The following is a 22337-nucleotide window of genomic DNA, read 5'->3' on the forward strand; positions in this document are numbered from 1 at the left end:
GCATGCCCCAAATGGCCAATGTCATCTATTGACAAAAAAATAGCTAAATTAATTTCAGAAGACGCATTTAAGTTACATTTCGACTTAAAAACACTTCGTATAATGAAAAATAACCTTTTTCCATATAAATAAAGTATCTAGAGATTCATTTACTCTAACTAGAAGCAAGAAAAGTGCTCTGAACTGAGTTAAATACAATGAAATGAAATTACCGCGTAATCGATTTCCAAACCAAAGCATTGATCCCTAAGATCGCAATTTATAATACAAAAGCAATATAAGAATATATACAATATTATCGGATACAGTAAATTAAAGCATAACATTTTAAAAGATTATGGAAAAGATGCATAATCGTTATGTTGATGTTTGTATGATACGATATTATGTGAATATAGAGTACAGTATATTGTAGGCTAGGCTACCGTATATGTATACAATATACCCATAGTGTAGTCTAAGCTAATTCTTGTTTGTTATTCAATTTCTCTCTGTATTGAATTATCATAGTCACTCTGCATGAACCTCCAGAATTAGCTGATATTAATAATTGTTATACCGTGTATGTATAGATTATACTTTATAGTGTAGGCTAGGCAACCATATATGTATACATGGTACTGAATACCCTAGTGTAGGCTAGGCTATATTCAAGATAACGTTTTTCCCAACAAACGATGGTTTTTTTGGAACCTAACCCGATCATAAGTAGGATAATACCTGTATAAGCATTTTTAGTTTTTAGGTTTCTTTGTGTGTTTCAGCTATCAAAATAGGCAGTTCTAAGTGTTTTTAGAAGGGTTTTAAGTATTTGCGGATTTTAGCTATTCTCGGGGGGTGTGGTATGCATCCCCCCGTGAATATGGGGGTTTTACTGTAGGCAGAATTTGCAAGTAGCCAAAATCTGAGAGGGTTAGATAGTGGAAACATTTGAGGGGAAGTAAAGAAGAGGAAGTCTAATAAAGTTTTTGGCTGCCTTGATACAAACTTCCCAGAGTAAATGATTTTGCTTTCAGAACATCTGGATGATCAAAATATATTCATCTTGGTTACTATAGAAGCAAACAATTGTTGGTACTTTTATTTTTTCCAACAGTGAATATTAGGTCTCATGCTTTCCATGGATTTTTCTTTACAAATGGCCTCTACAGTATGCACTAATTTTGGCAAACATTAGGATCAGTAGTTCGTAAAGAGATTCCTTAAAAAAAAAAATTAACCTTGGCCGAGAACAGCTTTGATAATTTTATTAGAATATTTTTCCTAAATACACAGTACTAGAGAAAATTGTAAAATTAGGAAACTTTGGAAAAATAAATACTTAAAGGACTGCTTTTGGTACTTAAACATCTGCTGTGGTTTTCTGTATAGAAATGCAGCATAAAGCATCGCAAGTGATTTTTTTAACATTATGGGTGGGGGTGGGAAGTAACAAAAATAACATTTTTGAATGCTGACTACACATTAGTTAAGCACCAAGCACCTCAGCTTATCCACTGGTTGTTGTTATGTGATTCATGCCCAAAAAAAATTAGGTGATGGTATTAGGAATTTCAAATGCTAGTGGTTATATAATATATATTGAATTTTGTAGGTAACTAGTAGCATTGTTGATAATACAGGTACAAGAATTATAGTACAGAAGTAATGTCTTTTAATAAAACAAAAACATATTTTGTATTAAGATAAAGGAAAACGACATAATAAGGTACAAAACAGATATTTGTGTTACTTTTGCATCACTAACCTAGAGCCATGAAAATCCAATTTAAATATTCACTAATAATAAATTGAAGTTTTTTCAATTAGAGTTTCCAGGTTGACAGTAATTTAGTCATTTTACAATTTACTGAATAAACTTCAACACAGTTTACTGTAAAGTTGATGGATAATGTTTTCTTAAAATGAAAAATCTACTGGATAAGGTTGTTGTAGTAGTATTAGCTAGGCAATAAATCAAGAGCATTGTTAAGTACCTGCAAACATTGGTAGCAAATGCCTAGCCTATGGTAGTGCATAATGGATTTTGGAATATCAGGTTAACTGTAGGTTACTATTTTGACACTTAATCTGGAGGTGCCTAGTCTTTAAAGCACAGCAGCAAGCATGTAAAACTAGAACCATTTTGAAGGTACTTTACAAGAAAACTGTATGTGTATATGTGTGAAAGTATCTGCTTTAGAACTCAAACAACAGGGTTGTCTGAGCTGGGAAGTGGATGACAGAAACTTGTAAAATGAGGGAATAAACAAGATTGCTAGAAAACTTGGTATGATTCAGAAAGATTTGTTTAGGCATTTGTAGCATTGTCATTTTGGCAAAGTTTTTTAACTTGTTTTTATCAATGTTAACCATATGAAAAGGGTTAGGGTGTTGCGAACTTATGTTCACCTTGACCACTCTTAGTTTTTTAACTTGATCTTGAGTTTAGTTTTTTTAGGACACTTATTGGTGTTTTTAAGTAATTGTTATTGTTATGACCATATTTCCATCATTTTTTCCCAATCTGGGTTAGTGAATGAGTTCTCTCCACATTTTTGTCCTGTGCCCTTTCGTCTTAAATTTTCTTGGAAATTTTTATGGAGCTTTTTGAAGTTATTCCTAATCTTACTTGTCATCCTTTTGGTTGGCATCCTGCCATTCATCCCATTAGCCAAGCACTTTGGTGGAGTTGGGGCTTGGATTGTCCAAGGAAGACCTGAGCAATAATGGCGGGGTAGTTTTTTTTTTTTTTTTTTTTTTTTTTTTTTTCCAGGAGCATTTTGGGAGAACAGCATTTGCAGTTTGTCCAATTATTAAATTGTCAAAGAATTGAATTTTAAGTAAAATGTAATTGTTACTTCTTAAGATAAAAGATTAAGGCATTGATTTGTTTAAATTATATACTAATATAAAATAATTTTGAAGGTCAACATCTTGAAAAATATAGTTTCAAGCGTAAAGTACGTAGGTGTCTTGTACTTTTGATTTGATTTCCATAATTCTGTTTGCATTCTCTTAGTTTTAAGAGAGGTGTCACAACGATTCAAAAAGGCTGAATATTTTTTCAGTTTTTATTGAAACTAGCAAGATCTTATGTGGACTAAATTTGAAAACAATTTGTTTAAAGTATATTCAATGTGTATCCAAGGTCAAAATTTACACCATTACTTCTGTAAACCATGATCAGTAATAAATCTACTGTTGGTTCCTGTTAAAATGATGAAAGGAGGTCTAGAACATATCCTTCAATATGAAAAGTTTCAAAGTTTTGTATAAGTAACTTACAAGTAAGTACATAGCCATAGGTTTCTAACCACATGGCTGCCTAAATTAAAAAAATTCGGTAGCGCTTCTGTTGTCTTTGTGTAGGTGACTAACTCTGCCCACTTTCGGGGAACAAGAGGAACAATATTTAGCAGAGAGCTTCAATTTGTTTTCTGCCAGCTCCTGACTAACATTGGGTGTTTTTGCTGCCCCCCTCATCTTTTTTTGGGGTATTTTCTGGAATTGGTGAAGTATTCAAATTTTGTTGTGGCCTTCAAGCATTAGTTGTTTTGTTAGCTTTTAGTTAACATCATTTCTAGCTTTTTGGATTCATAATGTCAGACAATAGCTCTTCAAGCATTCACTATTGCAGCGATGGATGTAGGACTAGATTAACTAAGTCGTCATATGACTCTCATTCTAAGTGTGTTAAATGTAGTGGGCAAGAGTGCAATGGGGAGAATAGTTGTGTAGAATGCCAGGACTGGGATGACAAGAAATTTTAAGTATTAAAGTCTCACATAGACAATCTTGAGAGGGAGAGAAAGAGGAAGGCAGCTTTTAGAGCTGAAAATAGGGCTAATTTAGAGTCTACCCTTTTACTTAGACCAGTAGATGATAGTGGTATTCCTTCATCACTAGTTCCTGCTATTTCTCCTATCCCTAGCCTTCCTACTTATTTACTACATACTCCTGTGTCTGGTTCCTATACTTCCAAACTCAGTCCCATTGTCAGCCTTGAATCTAGGTTCGACCAGAAAATTAATTTAGTGGTTAATATGGTGGCGGAATTAGGGCCGTCCCTAAAAGTTTTGGTGGATGAAGTGTCAACTGGTGTGCATAGTGACAGTGTTTGCAAGCTGAGGAGGTGGCTACCCGTCCCACTGGTGCTCCTAGATGTAGGTCCCTGTCCCCCTCCCCTGACCCTGGGAGAAGATATGCTGGAGGTACAAGGGAGGCTGATGGCATTTGCCCACCGGTAGTCGCCCCCTCAGTTGAGCCTGTTGCCTGATCCCAGGCTTCGACAGGCGGCCATTGGAGAGGTGTCTCAGTTAGTGCAAAGATGGTGAGTCAACATAATGTCTCGTCTTCTGAAACGTCTGTAAGTCAAATGGCAGACTTCTTGCTTTACCTGAGGTCCCCCAAGAAGTTGTCGTCCTCTACCATCAAGGGGTATAGGGCAATGCTGGGTTCTGTCTTGAAACATAGAGACCTGGATCTGTTCTCCAACCAGGATCTCAGCGACCTCATCAAATCTTTTGAGACATCTGAGAAAAGGATGTCTTGAATATGTCTCATGGAATCATGACGTGGTTTTAAAATGGCTTTCAGGAAGACTCTCTACCTTGTTGCATTGGCCATTCCAAATGTATCAGCTCCTTCTCTCTTGGGTTCCTTGCCAAGAAGAGGACCCTTCCAAGTCCTGGCCTTTTCATTCACCATTAAAAACTTAATGGACATCCTTAGACCGGAGGAAGAAGAGAGGCTTCTTTGCCCTGTGAAAGCCCTTAGATATTACCTACAAAGGACCAAGAAGATCAGAGGGCCTTCTAACAATCTCTGGTGCTCAGTTAGGAACCCTTCCCATCTCTGCTTCCTAAGATTGCTTTCTGAGGTTCACTCTTGGATCCAAGAGGACATCTTGCCCTCATTCTAGGTGAAGGCTCACGACGTCCAGGCTGTCACGACCCCTCTTGCTTTCAGACATAACATGTCCCTCTCGGCCATTTTACAATCTACTTACTGGAAATGCAAGTTGGTCTTTGGATCACATTACTTGAAAGAAGTGGAAACTGTGTTTGAAAGCTGTAGCACCTTAGGACAGTTATCCCCGGTTGGCATGGTGTTGGGAGAAGAAGCATAGGGAGCTCTGTTTCCCTCCTCTACCTCCTCGCCTTGATCCAGGGGGAGTTTGGGGTATGCTTTACCTGGAGTACCCACCAGTTTTTTAGTGGTTGGGGTGTGGTTTTTTTATTGCAGTGTAGGTGACAGCATTGTCAGGTTGTTTTTATTCTGGTATTACACCCAGGGCAAGGGCATCTTTTTGTAAGCTTTGCTACCAGGTAAGGAAACAACAAGGATTGGATCAGTGCAAGCAACCTTTTTATTTCAAGGTCATTACCATTACTAAATGGTTTGGAATAGAATATGTCCATGTGTCCCACCCCCTGTCAATGTGGATTCAGCTATGTGATTACGTGGTAAGTTACTTATATGAAAATATTATTTTCATGATAAAATTAAGTTTCATGTATACTTAACAAGTAATTACCGAATAAGAGCCCTCCCTCCTCTCCTTGCATGGACATAAGGGCACAAACAAATGGAAGCTCTCTGCTATGTTGTTCCTCTTGTTCCCTGCTAGTGGACGGAGCTAGTTACCTACACAAAAACAGTAGAAGTGCTACTGCAATTTTTGAATTAAGGCTGCCATGTGATTAGAAACCTATAGCTATGTGATTACTTGGTAAGTAAACATGAAACCTAATTTTATTGTGAAAATAACATTGTTTATACAAAAGACATATGATTATCAAAGTCAAAGACAGCACCACTTTAAAATTAAAACTGGTCATTTTCAATATCTGTGTTTACTTGACTGTAACTAGATTCGGCACATCTACACACCCAGTTATTTTATTTAGAACCCTTGACTAAAGAGTACAGTAATAATAGGGTCTTGTCATAACCTTTTAGATGTGCTTTAGCTTATTTTCTTTATTTAATGCATATAAAAAGACAACAGGTCCAGTTGCCTTTATTTGGCCTTGCCTTTAAGGAAAAAAAGGTTGGAGTTGGAGAAAAAAGGAAAAGAATAAGACAAATGTACAGGGAATATTTAGATGCTGTAGGTGCTGGAGATCACATTGAACAAGAAGGGTGGATAAATAATTATTATTGTGACCTTTATGTATTATGTATTTACGCAGTATATTTACACCAGAACCGAAGGACTGAATAACTGAATATTTTTTATGTATTGTACGTACCACCAAGTAACAGCTTCTAGCCCTGGAAAATTTGGTGGATTAGAACATTTTGCTTAGAAGTTTTGAAGCAATAAACTTTTCATATTGTGGTAAAAACATTTTTAAGAATGACTTTGAAAAATGATCTTCATAACATGGTGAGTGTAAATTATAGAAAACCTGGCAAAACCAGAATCCATCTTATAGCCTTCCGAGGCTAATGTAATGTGGCCTTTAATCAAAACTTTTCATTTACATTTCATTTTACATTTCAGATGTTAGTGAGTGGTGGTGTTGATTCAACTGTTTGTGCAGCTCTTCTTCATAAAGCTTTGTCAGAAGAACAAGTAATAGCTGTTCACATAGACAATGGTTTCATGAGAAAAAATGAATCCTTACAAGTGGAGCAGTCACTCAGGAAACTTGGCCTTAAACTTAGGGGTAATTCACAGAGTTTTCCATTCTTGTATGTAGTTTATACTGTTATCAGGAAGAATACTCTTTTTATTTAATTTTAAAGTCTAAGCACTACTTGAAACCTTTTAAGCGAATCATTTATTGAATAAGGCATTGTTTCTGTTAATCTCAGTTTAAACCAGACCATCTTAGCCTCATTCTGGTGCAGCACCATATATTCATTCCTCATAACCAACTTCTTTTTCAAATGGGTACAAATGTATATATATATAGTTATTGATGAAGGTTGAATATTTCTAGCTTATTTTTGATTATCCATTTTTGTAGTTATAAATGCGAGACATCAATTCTACGATGGTGTGACAAGTATACCTGTTGACAGTAGTGATCCAATGGGAAGAAAGCGTGTCACCAACCTACTATGCATGACTTTGAGTCCTGAGGAAAAGCGCAAAATCATAGGAGATACATTTATCAAGGCAAGTGTCAAAGCATGTGTATGGGTTCGTTCTATAGCACTTACAGCTTTGTGGGTTTCGTAAACAGACCATCATAAAATACTCTCTGCAATATAGTATCTTTGTTTCCTGGTTGTCAAGTGGAAAGACATTAGCAGCTGATTTTTTTTTATTAGCTTACAGCTGAGTAGGGTCCAAGTATGCTTCAGTAACGGTCTTCTCTGTTAAGTATTAAAGCACAACGTGGAACATTTGCAAAATATAGAGATACCATGTAGTTATTTGAAGTATAATTATTACTATTTTGTACAATGTTTAAGCCCCTTCTATGTTTGAGGGCCAGTTGTGTAGAGACTACTGAGGATAAATTAGAAATTAAAGTCCAAATGTACATTTCTAGCCAAAAATAAATCTCCTTCCCCCACCCCTTTAGTTATAACCGCCTGTGGCCATGGTTGACGTGCTGATAATAGTGTGTGTAATGTTAACTCTTAATGGATGGGAATCCTCATATGAGTATCTGTAACAGGTTTTGGGTTATAGAGGGGAATCCTCATGTAAGTATTAATATTATGTGCCATTCGGTTTGGATGACTTTAGCAGGAAAAATGTTCATAACACTTCAGTGGGCCATAAATGGCGTATGGCAACTATTTAGCTCAGCTTGGGAGAGACATTGATCAGTATGCCTTGAGATTTCAGAGGGGAATGTATTACCTCTCTGCTGCTCCAGGACGTCTTTTTATTTATTTGCTCCTAAATATACCCAGTGTTTGCTGATGGTTTAAGTTCTTATCTTTTATGATAGTATGTCAGCTATAATTGTAATTTTGCAAAGAAATATTAGAAAAAACATATATACTTTACAAAAAGTTACTGCATCTTCCCATCTCAGTAAATCTCATAAATATTTTACAATAAATATACTCAGAATTTGTTACTGATTTTAGTTCTTATCTGTTATGATATTGTGTGAGCTCTAATTATAATTTTACAAAATAAAATAAAATAGATTTGAGAAAAAACATGCATAACTTGGTAAAATTAACATATTTTTATGAGTGCCTTGTAAAAGAGGCCTCACACTGCTTGTAAGTAGTCACTTTCAACTTCCCTTGGAAGGTAGAAAAAATTTTTAGATTTTTTTTCTTACACCATGCTCATTTGCATATGTTCCTCTTTCCATTGATGTTTTTTTTTTCTTAAATTGGCCAATCTTACAGTTTGCCCGGTCTGGGGTGTGTGCTTGATATATATTTAGCCTGTCCCTTAAGGGTTAATTAAAATTAGTGTTTTATAAACAAATTTTAGGTTGTAAAGTATAAAATTCAGTTTGTAAATGCAGTCAAGTTGATTACTATATTTTTGTTCCATTATCCAATTTACAGTGTATAGGTGATGGAAATGATTTTTAAAGATAGTATTTCTTCTGTTACTACTTCCCTAATTGGGGCCAGTGTTTTTAATGAGCTTTTTCCAAGTCTTCCTACATTCATTGAACATCTTATTTTATTTTTAAGAATAGGGATTAATTTCTGTTAAAAATATTTTAATTTAGGAATACTGGTTGAATTCTAATTACTTTATATTTCACATCATTTTTAAGGATTTATCAATGTCATCATTACCATGATTACCATAGTAAAAGTTTGTACATTGACTTTTTCCATTGTAGGGTGGGGGGCAATTTTTACCTGAACTCTTATCAGATGTATGTCTTCTTCAATCCCTTGTACTCAGTGATTTCATGGGCCTTCTTACAGGTCTTTATTTAGTTACTATACTTAGATATCCTTAGATATCTACTACTTTTCTGACCAATGTTCTCACCACATGTCTAAACAACCTCATCCACTACTTTTCTGACCAACTGTCACTTATCTTAGTACTTACTGTCTCTTTCTTTCTCTCCACAGCCGGGCTACAGGCATAAGGGCTCATTTTCTCTTAGGCACTTTGGCACCATCAAAAGTCTCTACTTTCTCTGCCAGTGGGACATATTTATTTATCAGTAATCTAGCCATCTCCCTCCATTTCATCCATGTTGCAGCTACTCTTTTTCACTGCTCTCTCAGCTTTTGCTTCACATTCAAGTCTAAGGAATTACTGTTGTGAAAATATCTTTTCTTGAATTGAGTAGTTTTCCTGGATTTGTGCTGTATTGAACAAATATTCCAGTTCAGTCTCTTATCTACTTTAATGCTGTGAAATAATCATAGTGGTTAGCAAGGAGACCTTCTGTTCATCATGTAACAAATGTCCAAGCTCAAAAGAATTACCAGATGCCCAGTCAGAATCGTCCCCTGTTTGGGGGTTAGTGCCTATGGTGCACCTCATGCAGTTCACTGTAGGCATCACTTAGTTTCTTTGCAGTGTCCCTTTGGGCCCAAGCTGCAACCCCTTTCATTCCTTTTTCTGTACCTCCATTCAGATTCTCTTTCTTCCATCCTGCTGTCCACTCTTTCCCAACAATTGTTTCATTTTGGAACAGGTTTTCCTCCTGTTACACCTTTCAAACCATTTGACAATCAATTCCCATTTCAGCATTGAATGGCCTCATAAGTCCCAGTGCTTGGCCTTTGGCCTTAAATTCTATATTCTATTTTATTCTCTCAGAATCTGCCAGAATTTGGCTATCAGCCAAAGACATCTGCAGAACAAGCAAATGATTGTGTCTAATCTCCAAGTCTGTTCTCAGAAGGTTGAAGGTTCCTTCCAATTGTCCATTACCAGCTATATCTGTGAAATGGTTAGGCGATTCTCCAGATCCTCTTGACGTAGCCATGATCAACTAGCCACTATGGTAATGTTGGAGATACATTTCTGATCTCTGAACTAAAGTTGCAACAGAAACCAAAGTGGAAACTAGCACTTCATCAACAGCCTGAAGCAGACAAAGCAAAAGTCGTAGATCTTTCATCATATGGACTGCAAATATGAAGAAGTCAGGAATTATTCATCCTTATCAACCTCCTTTAGAAATCCATCCTTGAAGAGATCACTTGAAGAAACTATTTCATCCATCTGAGGCCTTGGTAGGAAAGGCAGAAAGTTCCTTGGGGCACTTTAAAGATTGTGCAGGAAGGTCCTGGGTTGATTTTTTCTGTAAATCAGTGGCAGACTCCAGCCTCTAAAGTCACCTTCACTTTAACAGGGATTGGTCAAGGCAACAGAAGAGGGCTTGTCTCCAAAAGATAAAGGTGATTTCTATTGCAAAGGGCATATAGTACCAAAGGTTCTTCCCTATTTCATATGAAGTACTCCAGTTTTTCAGGAGACCCATCTCCCACTGAAGGATACACCATATGAAAGAAGAATCTCATCCTCTACCTGTTGACTTGGTTAGAGTTTGGTCTCCTTGGCTGGGAACAAGTGGTGATCTTGATCCCGTGATGTTGGAGAGCATACAATTAATTCTGGTGGTTTGTCTAGCTGGAAGGAAGATGACAGCTTATGTTCAGGCTGACATGAAATTCAAGGAAGTCATGTTGAAGATAGTTCCATGGTGGCTGTAGAGGTCAGGCTCTTGCCTAATACCTTAACCAGAGACTCAGGAAAGAAAAGGATTAAATACATACCTCACAGAGGTCTACAGGAGACAAAGGCCTTGGAGAGCCGTAGAGACAGCATCCCTCTTCATGACATCCCTTGAGAAGTGAAACTTTCAAGCAGAAGAGTTGGGTGCCACTGAAGACCCATTATTGCTAATTTAGTAGGGCAAGGCCTTTTCTGCAAAAGCTCTCATATGAATCCTCCCATGCAGGGGACAGGGAGACATGGCTTTGTGAGAATGAGATTGGGGTATCCTTGTCAATGACTTTTCTTGTGCAATATGACAGGCCTGTGAAAAGCACATTAGGAGTTTATAAAATTTCCATAGGCACTGGACCACTATGAATATATATATAAGAAGACTTATTAGGCCAGGCGTACAACAACTCATCCTTGAGGATGGTAGAGTCAACTTTTTATATGGGGAGATTGTCCCCCACAAGTAGAAGGCTTCATTGTCCTAGCAAACTTCTTAACCAAAGCTGCCTTAAAGGCTGGGAAGGGCATTCAAAGTTGAAAATACCACAAAACTTGACCAGCATTTCCAAGATTGAAGTGTCATTTTAAAGAGTGCAAAGATCCTTAGCAAGTTTCTTATCAGAATCGTCCACCAGAAAAAAAATTGCTATGTGAAATAAATTCAACCTTGGAAGGATGTCGTTGTGAGACCCTGGTTGGAAGTTAATGATCCATCATCCAGTGATCTGGGGTAATTGGGGTTAGACGGACCACAGGTGAAGCTGAGTGCCGCCTCTTATGAAAAGAGAATAGTAACTGGAGATTGAGCTGAGGACATGCCAGTCCATGACAGCTCATGAGGGCTTAATCAACAAGAAAAGAACTCATCATAGGTCTAGTTAATGTTGAAATGTGAGCACCCATTAGAAGATCATCTGAATTTTTACAGTGACATATTTAATGTCCAGAATGATAATGCCTAATAGAGCAGGAGAAGCCCTTATTAAATACCACCCAAGAGGTATTCATCCTGCCTACCAGCATTAGGCAGCCTATTGCTTTTGTAGCTGACAGACTGATGCCAGACACTGCAAGAAACGACAATTCTGAACGTGAAACTCACAATAATGTTGGAGACTGCGAGCCGCCCGGTGCCCAATCAAAATATTTGCCGTGAAATACCAGAAAATGACGTCACACACTAACCCGCTGCTTAGCAAGGCTGCAGCAGAGAAACCATCAGCGATAAATTTTTGGCTTGCAAAAATCTTGCCAGCCAATAAGCAGCGCAAATGTTTACTCCTGAGCCAATCAGCAGGCAGCTGAATTTGACCCCCCTCTGATCTTCTCTATAAAAGAGCAAGACTCACATGGAAAGTCAGTCTACTCCCGTCTTTTGGCCTGACCATGCTCAGTGGAGCCTGAGCAAAACGTGGCCTCGATTAACACCGAAGAAGACTTTCTCATGAAGGACGACTCATAAGAAGACATTTTCCTGAAGGACAACTCTACGGAAGATGAACTCACGATTTCAGTATCCTGTTACTGTTATACTGTGTTCATTGGAAATAAACTATCCAATTTTGCCACCTGCTTTCCTCTCCAAGTATGACCAATATCGGCGTGTTGCTGGCAGAATGCTGTGACCTAGAAAAATCAATCATTAGAAAAATAGAGAAAACTTTATACTAACTGAAAGAGTGTCTATTGCTTTTAACATCACTTGTACAAAAGTGTAATTCTACTTATAGTTATCTGCATGCACAACCCTTCAGCTCGAATAACAGTGACACCAGGAGTTTCAGGAGGTCCCTTCTACAATGCCAACTAACCACCAAGATAGAAGAATGCCGTGCACTTAGCATGGAAATACCATTATCCCTTGAGGACTGATTCAGGTCTAAGCTATAAGACCAAGAATAATTATAATCCTTGGCATTTGTTCAAGAAGGAGACCATACCATGTTTCGGGGTCTTCATTGGTCTTTCTTCCACTGTAATTGGTTCTGGAGACAGAATGGTCCACCTTATGAAGTATCAATGTACCCCAACTTTCGCTGCTGAATTTAGACTTTATTCATCATAGTAGTGGGTCAGGTGGACTCTTTTAAGTCACCAGATATAGGTGCATGGAGAGAAATGTCTTTGACACAGTGTGACATTGGGGTTTGGGGTTGGTACGTAATGTACAGTAGACAATGTGGGTGCAGGAGCAACAGGAGGTGGAAGCACACCATCACAGACTTTATACAGAGGCATGGTAACCACATCTATGAGGGTGAAATTGGAGGTCTGAAGTAGAGCTTTTTTGAAGGATGTAGCATATTGTAAGGAGCTAATGGAAATGATAGCCATAAACACCTGTTGTTGCTGGCAGTCAAGGGAGGCAGTATCTGTGGGGCAACAGGTGAAGAAGGCATGGATGGATTGTCCCATCCAGGACTCAGAGAGCACGTTAGCAATCGTGTGTTGGATGATGGAGTGTTAATTCCTGCCAGCAAAGGAACCACCATAAGTAGTTGTGGCAGTGGTGCCAGGATTCAAGCCTACTTTCATCTTTTTTTCATCAGTAGGATGTCAACCCCATGACTTTGCTGGAGAAAGCAGCTCAAAAGTAGTAGTCTTCCAAAGAAAATCACTCTTTAAAAGACAGAAAGAAAGGGAGACCCAGGTGCGTATCCAGGAATGGAAGCATTTGAGGAAACACCCAGAGAGACCTTTGGGATGCAACTGTGGTATGTTTAAGTACAAAGAACTAGGGGCTAACTCATTAAAACAAGTTTATGGGTACCATGAAAATTACCAATGACTGCACAAATTCCAGTAAGTTGCAAGCAACTCAAAATTCACAAAAAAAAAATCACAATGTCACACAAAATTTTGAGATATAGGTCACTGGGCCCAAGAAAAAAAAATTTAACTTCTCAAAGTTTAAAAGGCAAATAACTGAAATAGTAAGCTACTGCTAGTTCTCAGCTTAATTCCTAGTTGGGTTTGCAGTTTTTAATGAGCCTCTTTCCAACAGCGTGATTTCACAATTTGCTTTGGCAGATGTTTTATGGATGAATTCTCTTCCTTACTCCAACCCTCCCTATTTATCCAGGTTTTGGAAAGATAAAAAGCATGATTGTTGCTATGAATGGCAACACAAAACTATTAACCCTTTAATGCGAAGCCCTATTTTCAAAAAAACTCTGGCCTCCGAGAGGTAGGTGATTCCAGTTTTAAAAAAATCCCTTAGTTTTCAAGGCAGATCCTTTTTTTCTCATTGCCTGAAGTTTAGTATGCAACCATCAGAAATAAAAAAAAATCATTATCATATATAAACATTGGAATATATGACAAAAAAAAACTTGTATATAATTGTATACAAACTACGGTTGAAGCTAATGAGTTAATTTTTTTAATTGTATTGTACACTAAATTGCGATGATTTTGGTATATAACAGATTGTAAAACGATTAAAGCAACACAGAGAAAATATTATCACAAAATGAGGACTGAATAAAAAAAGTTTTTCAAAAAATTCACCAAAAATCAAAATATTGTGCTAGAGACTTTCCAGTTGTGCCAAAAAAGGAAATTGGAATATTACTAGTGTTTTAGCTTACAATTGATTTTTAACCATTGGTCGAGTTAAATTGTTGATTTTTTCTATTTATCGTTATTTCGATGTAAATATAAAAAAACTAAAGGAATGAATATTTTTTTGTATACATAAATGCAAAACAACTGACGCAAGAAATGACAGGAAAGAACATAACATTTTATTCAAAAATTCACCAAAATTCTAAATATTATCTAAACTTTCCATTTGTTGCAAAATGAAGGTAAATGATTGATTGTTACTTGAATGCACTACATCAAACAAATGTTAAAAAATCGTGATTTCGATGTAAATATTAAAACATGAAGAGCTGAATGATATATTTTTGTTGTATTCTACATGAATTGCACACATTTTGATGTATAACACTTTATGTAACGAATAAACTTGAAAAATTGATGGTGATTTTCTTGGGAAGAAAATTTTTTCTAAAAAATTCACCAAAAATCTAAATAATGTGCTAGAAACTTTCCGTTTGTTGCAAAATGAAGGTAAATGATTGATTGTTACTCGAATGTAATAAATTTGACGGAGATCATTTCAGTCAAAGTTGAAATGTTAAAATTCACTTTGGTTGCTGGGTCCTTCTCCAGCATCCCAGGATCATTTGACAGGCAAACGGTCCTGACGCCTTTGTGACATATCTACAAACGTCCTGTTGCAGTCGAATTGCACACGCAAACACTCACAAAGTTCTGATGTCAAAATATCGTAGGCAAGGTACGCTGATGCTATCTTTAGCAGCATCCCCAGCCCCTGGGTGATGCTCAAAAACAACACAACACCTGGATCCGTGAACTTCAGCATCCTCTTAGGCGTGTGATTTGAAATCTCTGGTTAATTATTTTTCGAATATTTAAAAAAGCATTTTTCCGTTTGCAACGCCCACTTTCGACAGACAATTTTTGACCGTTTAAAACTCAACAGGCGTTTAAGGGTTAACATTAAAACTCTGGGGTGATTCCATTCCCCAAGGCAGATTTCTCTCGCACAAATGAACATTGTAAACAGAAATAAAAAATTAAAGACTAACTAAACTGAAAGAGAAGTATGCCTTTAGTGCAATGAAGTGAATTAAAATATGAGGACTGAATGAAAAGGAATTCTGTAGTAATCCAAAGGGGAAAGTGTCAGATGCTGGTTCCCAATTGTGTTTCTGTGAGAATTAACCAAATATACATAAATGCAAAACAACTGAGAAAAGAACATAACATTTATTTAATGATAACTTTATGATATCAAACATTGTGAAATGACGAATGAAGTAATAAAGGCACTACATAAACAAAAAACATTATGGAATGATGAATGAAGTAATGAACTTGATGATGGTGTTCTTGGGAAGAGCAACAAAGTTCTTTTCCAGTCAGAAAATAAAAAGATATTATATGATTAATGGGGGTAGTGCCGTCATTGCACCTCACGCGATTTGACTTGAAAGCATCCCAAGCCCCTAGCTGCACTTTATTGTACCTCAGTTCATTTCTCTTTCTTCCCTTTTACCTTCCAAAATTTGTTTGTCTCAATTTTACGCTTTTCAAACCTCCTTATTGTTATTTGTTCCATTGAATGACCTCATTGGTCCCAGCACTTGGCCCCTGGACCTGAATTCTGTACAGTATTCTATTCTGTTCTCATCCACAGAAATAAAGCTGTATACGATTAATGGGGTTTTGACAAAACAAACTTTTTCCAGTCACTGAAAAATGCAACTTTTGTATTTTTAAATGCAATTTTGATATCTGAAAGGCATTTTACAAAAATCAAACTATTTATTTCATACTTATGCTTTCCTTAATAGAAATTTGCTTTGTAATTGGTTTGCTGGTTAAAGAATTGAATATGTTGTAGTTTCTTTTCTTAGTGAATGATTTTTACTATTGTTATTAGTATGGCATCCATTGTAATATTGCCCAGTGAATTAATGATTTGGAAGTAAATTTTTATTGGTTCTTCGTTTAGAATTGTGTGATTTCTTATGTGGTATGAAGATTCTTTATCAATAACTTTGGTTTTTATATCCTTTCTAAGTTAACAGAGAATATCCCTTACATTTTCTCAGGTTGCTAATGAGGTAATATCCGAAATGAACTTGAGAGCCGATGATGTGATGTTAGGGCAGGGCACGCTAAGACCTGACCTTATCGAATCAGCCTCCTCTCTTGTTTCGGGCAATGCACAGAATATAAAAACTCATCATAATGACACAGATCTTGTAAGGGTTCTCAGGGCACAAGGAAAGGTTGTAGAACCTCTTAAAGACTTTCATAAAGATGAGGTAAGTTAGATTTTAAATATCCCATGACCATACTGTAGTGGTGTTATGTAAGTCTTGTCTGTCAATGCAGCTCACTTTGGTGTTTCTCATATTTTACAGTTAATGGTCTGTACCAGTTTAGCAAACTTTGTCTTTCTGATTTTTTTATACTGTTAATGGTGTATGTCAATTCAGCTAACTTTTTTTTGGTAATTTTATTTATAATTAATGGTGAAAATCCAGGTTTTTATTTTGTTGCATACTGAATGGTTTATCCAATTTGTGAGTGAGAATCTATATTAATGCAGCCTCCTTTGTTTTTTTATGATTTGTTTTACAATCATTTGTGAGTGAAAGTCTGTAAATCAGCAGATTAACATATTTATTCTGATTTATCATACAATCAGTTAGTGTTAGTCTGTGTCGATTAATTGGCTTTGTTTTGGCAAATTTTTTTTCATAATGTTAACAATTAATGATGATTAAATATTGTAATCTTTTGTTATTTATGCAGAATGTAACCATTTGTAAGGTGAGCACTTTTAGATATTGAACTTAATAAATCATATTTTTCCTAGGTTCGACAAATTGGTAGAGATCTAGGGTTACTAGAGGAATTTGTCCAGCGGCATCCGTTTCCTGGACCTGGATTGGCAATCAGAGTTTTATGTGCAGAAGAACCTTATATGGAAAGAGACTTCTCAGAGAGTCAAGTTATTTTAAAAGTCATAGTGGATTATGCCAGTAGTGTACAAAAGGTATGTGTAAAACTCTTTGGTTTTTTCGTACCCTGTACAGGTTCACAATCCCTTATATGAAATCCTCGGTCCAAGCTGTGTTTTAGTTTTTGGCTTTTTTTGGATTTCAGAAATGAAGGTTGCTTCTAAATACACAACACATTTAATTTCCATCAATCATCATTCCATAAAACTAAAAACTATACTAATGTATCATCTGATCTCGTTTCATCATACAGTCCTTAAAATTTTGTCCCAATATACGCAGTCCCCAGTTATCGGCGATCCAGTTTTTGGCGCTTGTCCAGTGATGAAAATAGGTGGTTTTCAGCACTGATAAGCGCCGATAATCGCAAATTGGCGCTGATACATACCTAACAGAGGTGCCAATAACAGAAAATCTGTGGTTTTTGGTGCCAAAAAGCCCCAATTTTCGGTTATCTGCCATTTTTGCTCGTTGTCACGCCATGGGAATGGAATCCCCGCTGATAACCGGGGACTACCTGTGCATGATTTCATCACAAATAACATCGTGTATGGTGAAAAATGCATTTTCAATAGTTTACATGATGAAGTGCTTAATGTGCAGATTTCTTTTTTGGTAGATTATACTAGGCTACACTTCCTATGCCTGTCTCAGTTTTGGTAGATTTCACTGATAAGGAGTATGTAATAGGCCTAGGAGCAAAAGTTCAGTAGGTTAAATGCAGGTCTTCATTCATTCAATGAGGCTTAACAAACTTGTGGCTTGTGTAAGAATTCATTACTATTTTTGACAATTAACAATCACTTGCTACTGCATGCAAAACCCTGGAATAAACAGCAGTGAGTCTTGACACAAACAACCGAATCAAGAAACAACTGTATGCTGATAGAAGTTACCATAACTAAAGTCCATTTATAAAGAGTTGTGTTACAGTTGATGATTTGTTAAAGTCTTGCTTATTTTCAGTGTAGTTGATGATTAAAAATAAAATAGATTTTTTGCTTATTTTCAATGGATAATTCCAGAAAATATAAATGAAATAGGTTTTGTGGCTGAAGAAATGAATCCTTCATGCAATGTTTGGTAACATGAAACTGGCAAGAATGTACCTTTGCAAATGGATATCTGCCACTAAAATTTAATCAGCAGGTTGTAACTGTCTCTCTCATCAACCATAATATCTTAGGATGCTGTTCCATCCTCCACTAAAAGAAATTCCTCTTTTAGAGTTCCAAATGAAGGATTGCAAACCTATGCTGAAATAAACAACCGAATCAAGAAACAGGTGATTGCTGATGTCATTTACTGTAACTTTCAAGTGTTTGTAAAGTTGTCAAGTGTTTATTTTTATTCGTCCTTTACGCAGTGCAATGGAGGTCTTAAGAAAAAATTCCACTCAATTAAAGCTGCAGACATAGGGGTCCTGGTCCTGGCTGCAGCTGAATAAAATTAATAGTGGACAGGCTGCAAAATGTTTTGGAATAGAGGAAGGCGATGCCTGGAACTTGTGAAATTACACTACTGCTTTTACAGTCAAGTAATATGCACGTTTTAAACCCAAGTTTGTTAATTTACAAGAAAAAGTATCTTTGATTTGTGTTTCTTCTAGCAACTAATGGCAATGAAGATGTCGGTAGTACTCAATCAGCTGAGATTTTGAGAAGGCAAACAGTATTAATGCACATGGCATATGATCACGTTTCTATTCTTTAATACAATAACAATATTATAATAATGCATGCAATAGACCCTAATTGGGGTACAGCAAGCAAAACAACTTTTATTTAAATCATTATTATTATCAGTATAGTTATACTGTTAACTTTTACAAATGATTACTTTTCTTCCAAAAATATTTTGGTTTTTAGAATTACGGATAAGAGATCGTAAACCTGTTGTAGTCTTATGATTTATTTGTAGGCATAATAAACTTTATTGCAATAGATAACTGCAGTGAGGGACTGAGTTGGTAACTAAGGTGAGAATTGTCAAGTGGAGATTTGGGAGGTTTTGGTAAATATAAAATTATTTTTCACTAAATCTTGAATAAAGTGGAATTTGGATTCTCATCTAATCAGTATCATCATGCTCTATGATATGTTTACATAAAGGAACAGTATCTAGAAAAAGTAATGTAGTTTCATTTTCATTCCTTAAACCCTGTTACTATTCCACTACTCACTGACCTTTCTTTTTTACTGTTTACTTTCTCCTGCATCACTGAGGGTAGCATAAATCTTTTGTCAAAATACTTTGTTGTTTTCTTTTCATTAATGTTAGAATTGGCCCTTCAAAGTGTCCTGGAAGAGGAAAGGTATCGGAAAATTAGAAACTTGAAAGGTTTAATCATTCAAAAAATAAGAATTTTTATGTTTACGGAATCAATTTTTAAAAACTTTGTGACCCCAGATTTATTTTAGGATCATGCTAGCAGCACACAGTATGATAGGGCAAATCATGGGTGGGGAGTCAGCACACCAGTTATTTGCCCTATTTTGAGGGGTTGATATTGGTAACTGCCTTTTTATATGAATAGGGTATCTTGCAGAAGCATGCCTTACTGAATCGAATAGAAAACTGCACCACTGAAGAGGAGCGCCAGGAACTTCATAGGATCTCATTAAGCCAAACACTCTTTGCCACACTGCTGCCCATCAAGTCTGTTGGTGTGCAGGTAAGATTTGTTTTTGTGTATTTGTTGCTGTGCACTTGTGTATTTTTTGTAAAAATGTATTATATATTTAGTTGTAGATGTTTCACAGCCAGCTGTTGTCATTTTATATACTGTAATATGACTTCATTTAGATACAGATATTCCAGATAGTAGGCTGTGCACTGATTATACTTTTATCACTTATATTTTTTTCTTTAAAATCTGTTATGGAAGTTTTATCTGATACTATAAATATGCCTCACTTAATCTTATTTTCATTCATTTCAGGGAGACTGTCGTACTTACAGCTATGTTGTTGGGTTATCTTGCGACTCTGATCCTGTATGGGAAGACTTGATTTTGTTAGCGAGGATAATCCCAAAAATTTGTCATAACATAAATAGAATTTGTTTTATTTTTGGTGGAGCAGTAAAAGACCCAGTCCATGATGTGACACCCACCACATTAACAAATGGTGTTTTGGCTACTTTACGGCAGGCTGATTTTCTAGCAAATCAGGTATTACTTATAGTCTTGACTTTGTTCAAGGTTTATGTTCATTTTTGTTCTTGTTAATTGATATTACCGACCCTGACAAAGTGAACACATTGCAAATGATGTGTGTTGTGATTTTGATTTTTCTTTTCTCTAGGTACTAGCTGAATCTGGTTTCATGGAAAAGTTGTCACAGATGCCTGTTGTTTTAATCCCTATACACTTTGATCGGGATACTGTAACCAGGTCACCTTCTTGTCAGCGTTCTGTTGTGCTGAGACCTTTCATCACTCATGACTTCATGACTGGCATCCCTGCATTGCCAGGGAAACACATCACACCAGAGGTAGGTTGATTTATTACTGATGTGTATATCCCTGAAGTAGTAACAAATTTCGTTAAAAAGCCAAACTCAAACCCATACTTTCAGATGACATTGATGACATGACTTGCAAAGAGACATACAATCGAGGTTGTGGGATTTTGGAATAGGGTGGCTGGCTTCTCCTTCTGTACCTTTGATATTATGTGGCATTAACCATTTACAGCAGTGTCAGCTGGATGAATGGCAAGTGCAAATCTATCCCCAGACTTTGTAAATGCCAGCTTAATGCTGTACTATTTAGCCACATCACCTTCAGCATATTTGATAAATACAGTACTGTATTTCATTTACTTCTCGAAGGGCATAACAGTGCAGTCACTTTCATCAGTATTCAGCATCTAGTTAGCAAATAATCATTGTTAGCATTTTTACATAAAGGCTTTCAATTTCCCATAGATAGATAGATAATTTTTTTTATATATATACTGAGTTCTCTACCCACCTATGTGTAGTGCACTTATGCCTGAATTCTCATCTGATTCAAGTCATCATGTTTGCCCTCTTGCCATTCGCAATAAAAATTTTTCAGTGCATTCTGTCCATTAATCAAAGTTTTTACAGATGCAACTTACCAAATAATTACATAGCTATTAGTTTCTACTTTATGCGGCAGCTCAAAATTCAAAATTTACGGTAGCGCTCTTTTGTTTTGGGTGTAGGTATACTGCCCCGCCCACTTTCCGGGAAGGATAGTTATATCACAGCTAAAGAGCTCAATTCATTTCTGCCGGTCAATGACTGAACTCTTGGTCATTGGCGGCTCTGAATTTTTTTGGTTTTCACCGGATGGTTGCTGATATTCCTCATTTGGTAAAGTACTTTGTGTTTTTTGGTAGCGTACTACTGTCAGTTAGCTTGGCTAATTCAGGATTCTTTATTGTGATTTTCCTGACTTGGCTATTTTTTATTGGACTAATCATGTCAGATTCTAGCCTGTCTAGCATCAGGTACTGTAGTAAAGGCTGTAAGACATAGGTGACTTCAGCCAAATATGACAATCACACTGTATGTAGTTCATGAAGGGAGCAAGTTTGCTCGCTGGAACTTTGCTGTGACGAATGTAAGGACTGGGATGAGGGGAAGTGGAAAAGACTGCATGCATATTTAGAGAAGTTACAGCATGACACTTGGAAAAGCTACTGCTAAGGCTGTAGCGAAGGCTTCTGCTAGTCAGGTTTTGCCTTGGGGGTTGATGTGGCTGATTTACCTGTACCTGCAACACCTGTGACCGCTTTTTCGCCTATCTCAATTCCTCTGACTTTTCCTGTAACTCCAATCCCTGGCTCTCATTCCTCTGAACCCAGTGCCATTGCCAGCCTAGAAGCATGTGTTGACAAGAAATTTGATTTGTTACTGGACACTGTTTTCCAGATTGGGAACTCAGTGCATGTCCTCGTGGACAGATTTTAACAGTGTCAGTGCAGTTTCAGTGGAGGGGGCGGCTACTTGTCCCACCAATGCTCCTAGGCCAAGGTCTCTGTTAAACTCCCTTTGCTCACCTGGGAGGAAGCAAACTGGCAGTCCAAGGGAGGTCAGCAGGGCTTGCCCATGAGTAGTCACTGCCTCATCCTAGCCTGTTGTCCGCTAATCCTAGGACTTGGAGGATCGCCGTTGGAA

At 36.8% G+C, this 22337-nt stretch overlaps 1 protein-coding gene across 10 annotated transcripts in view; it reads left to right on the plus strand.

Moving 5' to 3' along the window:
* Nucleotides 1-22337, plus strand: part of bur (GMP synthase burgundy) — a 56712-nt gene that overhangs the window by 23867 nt on the left and 10508 nt on the right. For 6 of the 10 annotated variants that reach the window (XM_067116155.1, XM_067116153.1, XM_067116156.1 and 3 more), the window contains exons 7-13: nt 6491-6656; nt 6960-7111; nt 16270-16485; nt 17043-17222; nt 19736-19861; nt 20129-20359; nt 20493-20681. In XM_067116155.1, coding sequence (XP_066972256.1) covers nt 6491-6656; nt 6960-7111; nt 16270-16485; nt 17043-17222; nt 19736-19861; nt 20129-20359; nt 20493-20681 — 1260 coding nt within the window. Of the gene's footprint in view, nt 1-6490; nt 6657-6959; nt 7112-16269; nt 16486-17042; nt 17223-19723; nt 19862-20128; nt 20360-20492; nt 20682-22337 lie in introns of all 10 variants that reach the window. The other 4 variants (XM_067116150.1, XM_067116149.1, XM_067116146.1 and 1 more) reach the window with 1 other exon arrangement.

This window comes from Macrobrachium rosenbergii, chromosome 14 (genome assembly GCF_040412425.1).
Source record: "Macrobrachium rosenbergii isolate ZJJX-2024 chromosome 14, ASM4041242v1, whole genome shotgun sequence".
NCBI classification, from domain to species: Eukaryota; Metazoa; Arthropoda; class Malacostraca; order Decapoda; family Palaemonidae; genus Macrobrachium; species Macrobrachium rosenbergii.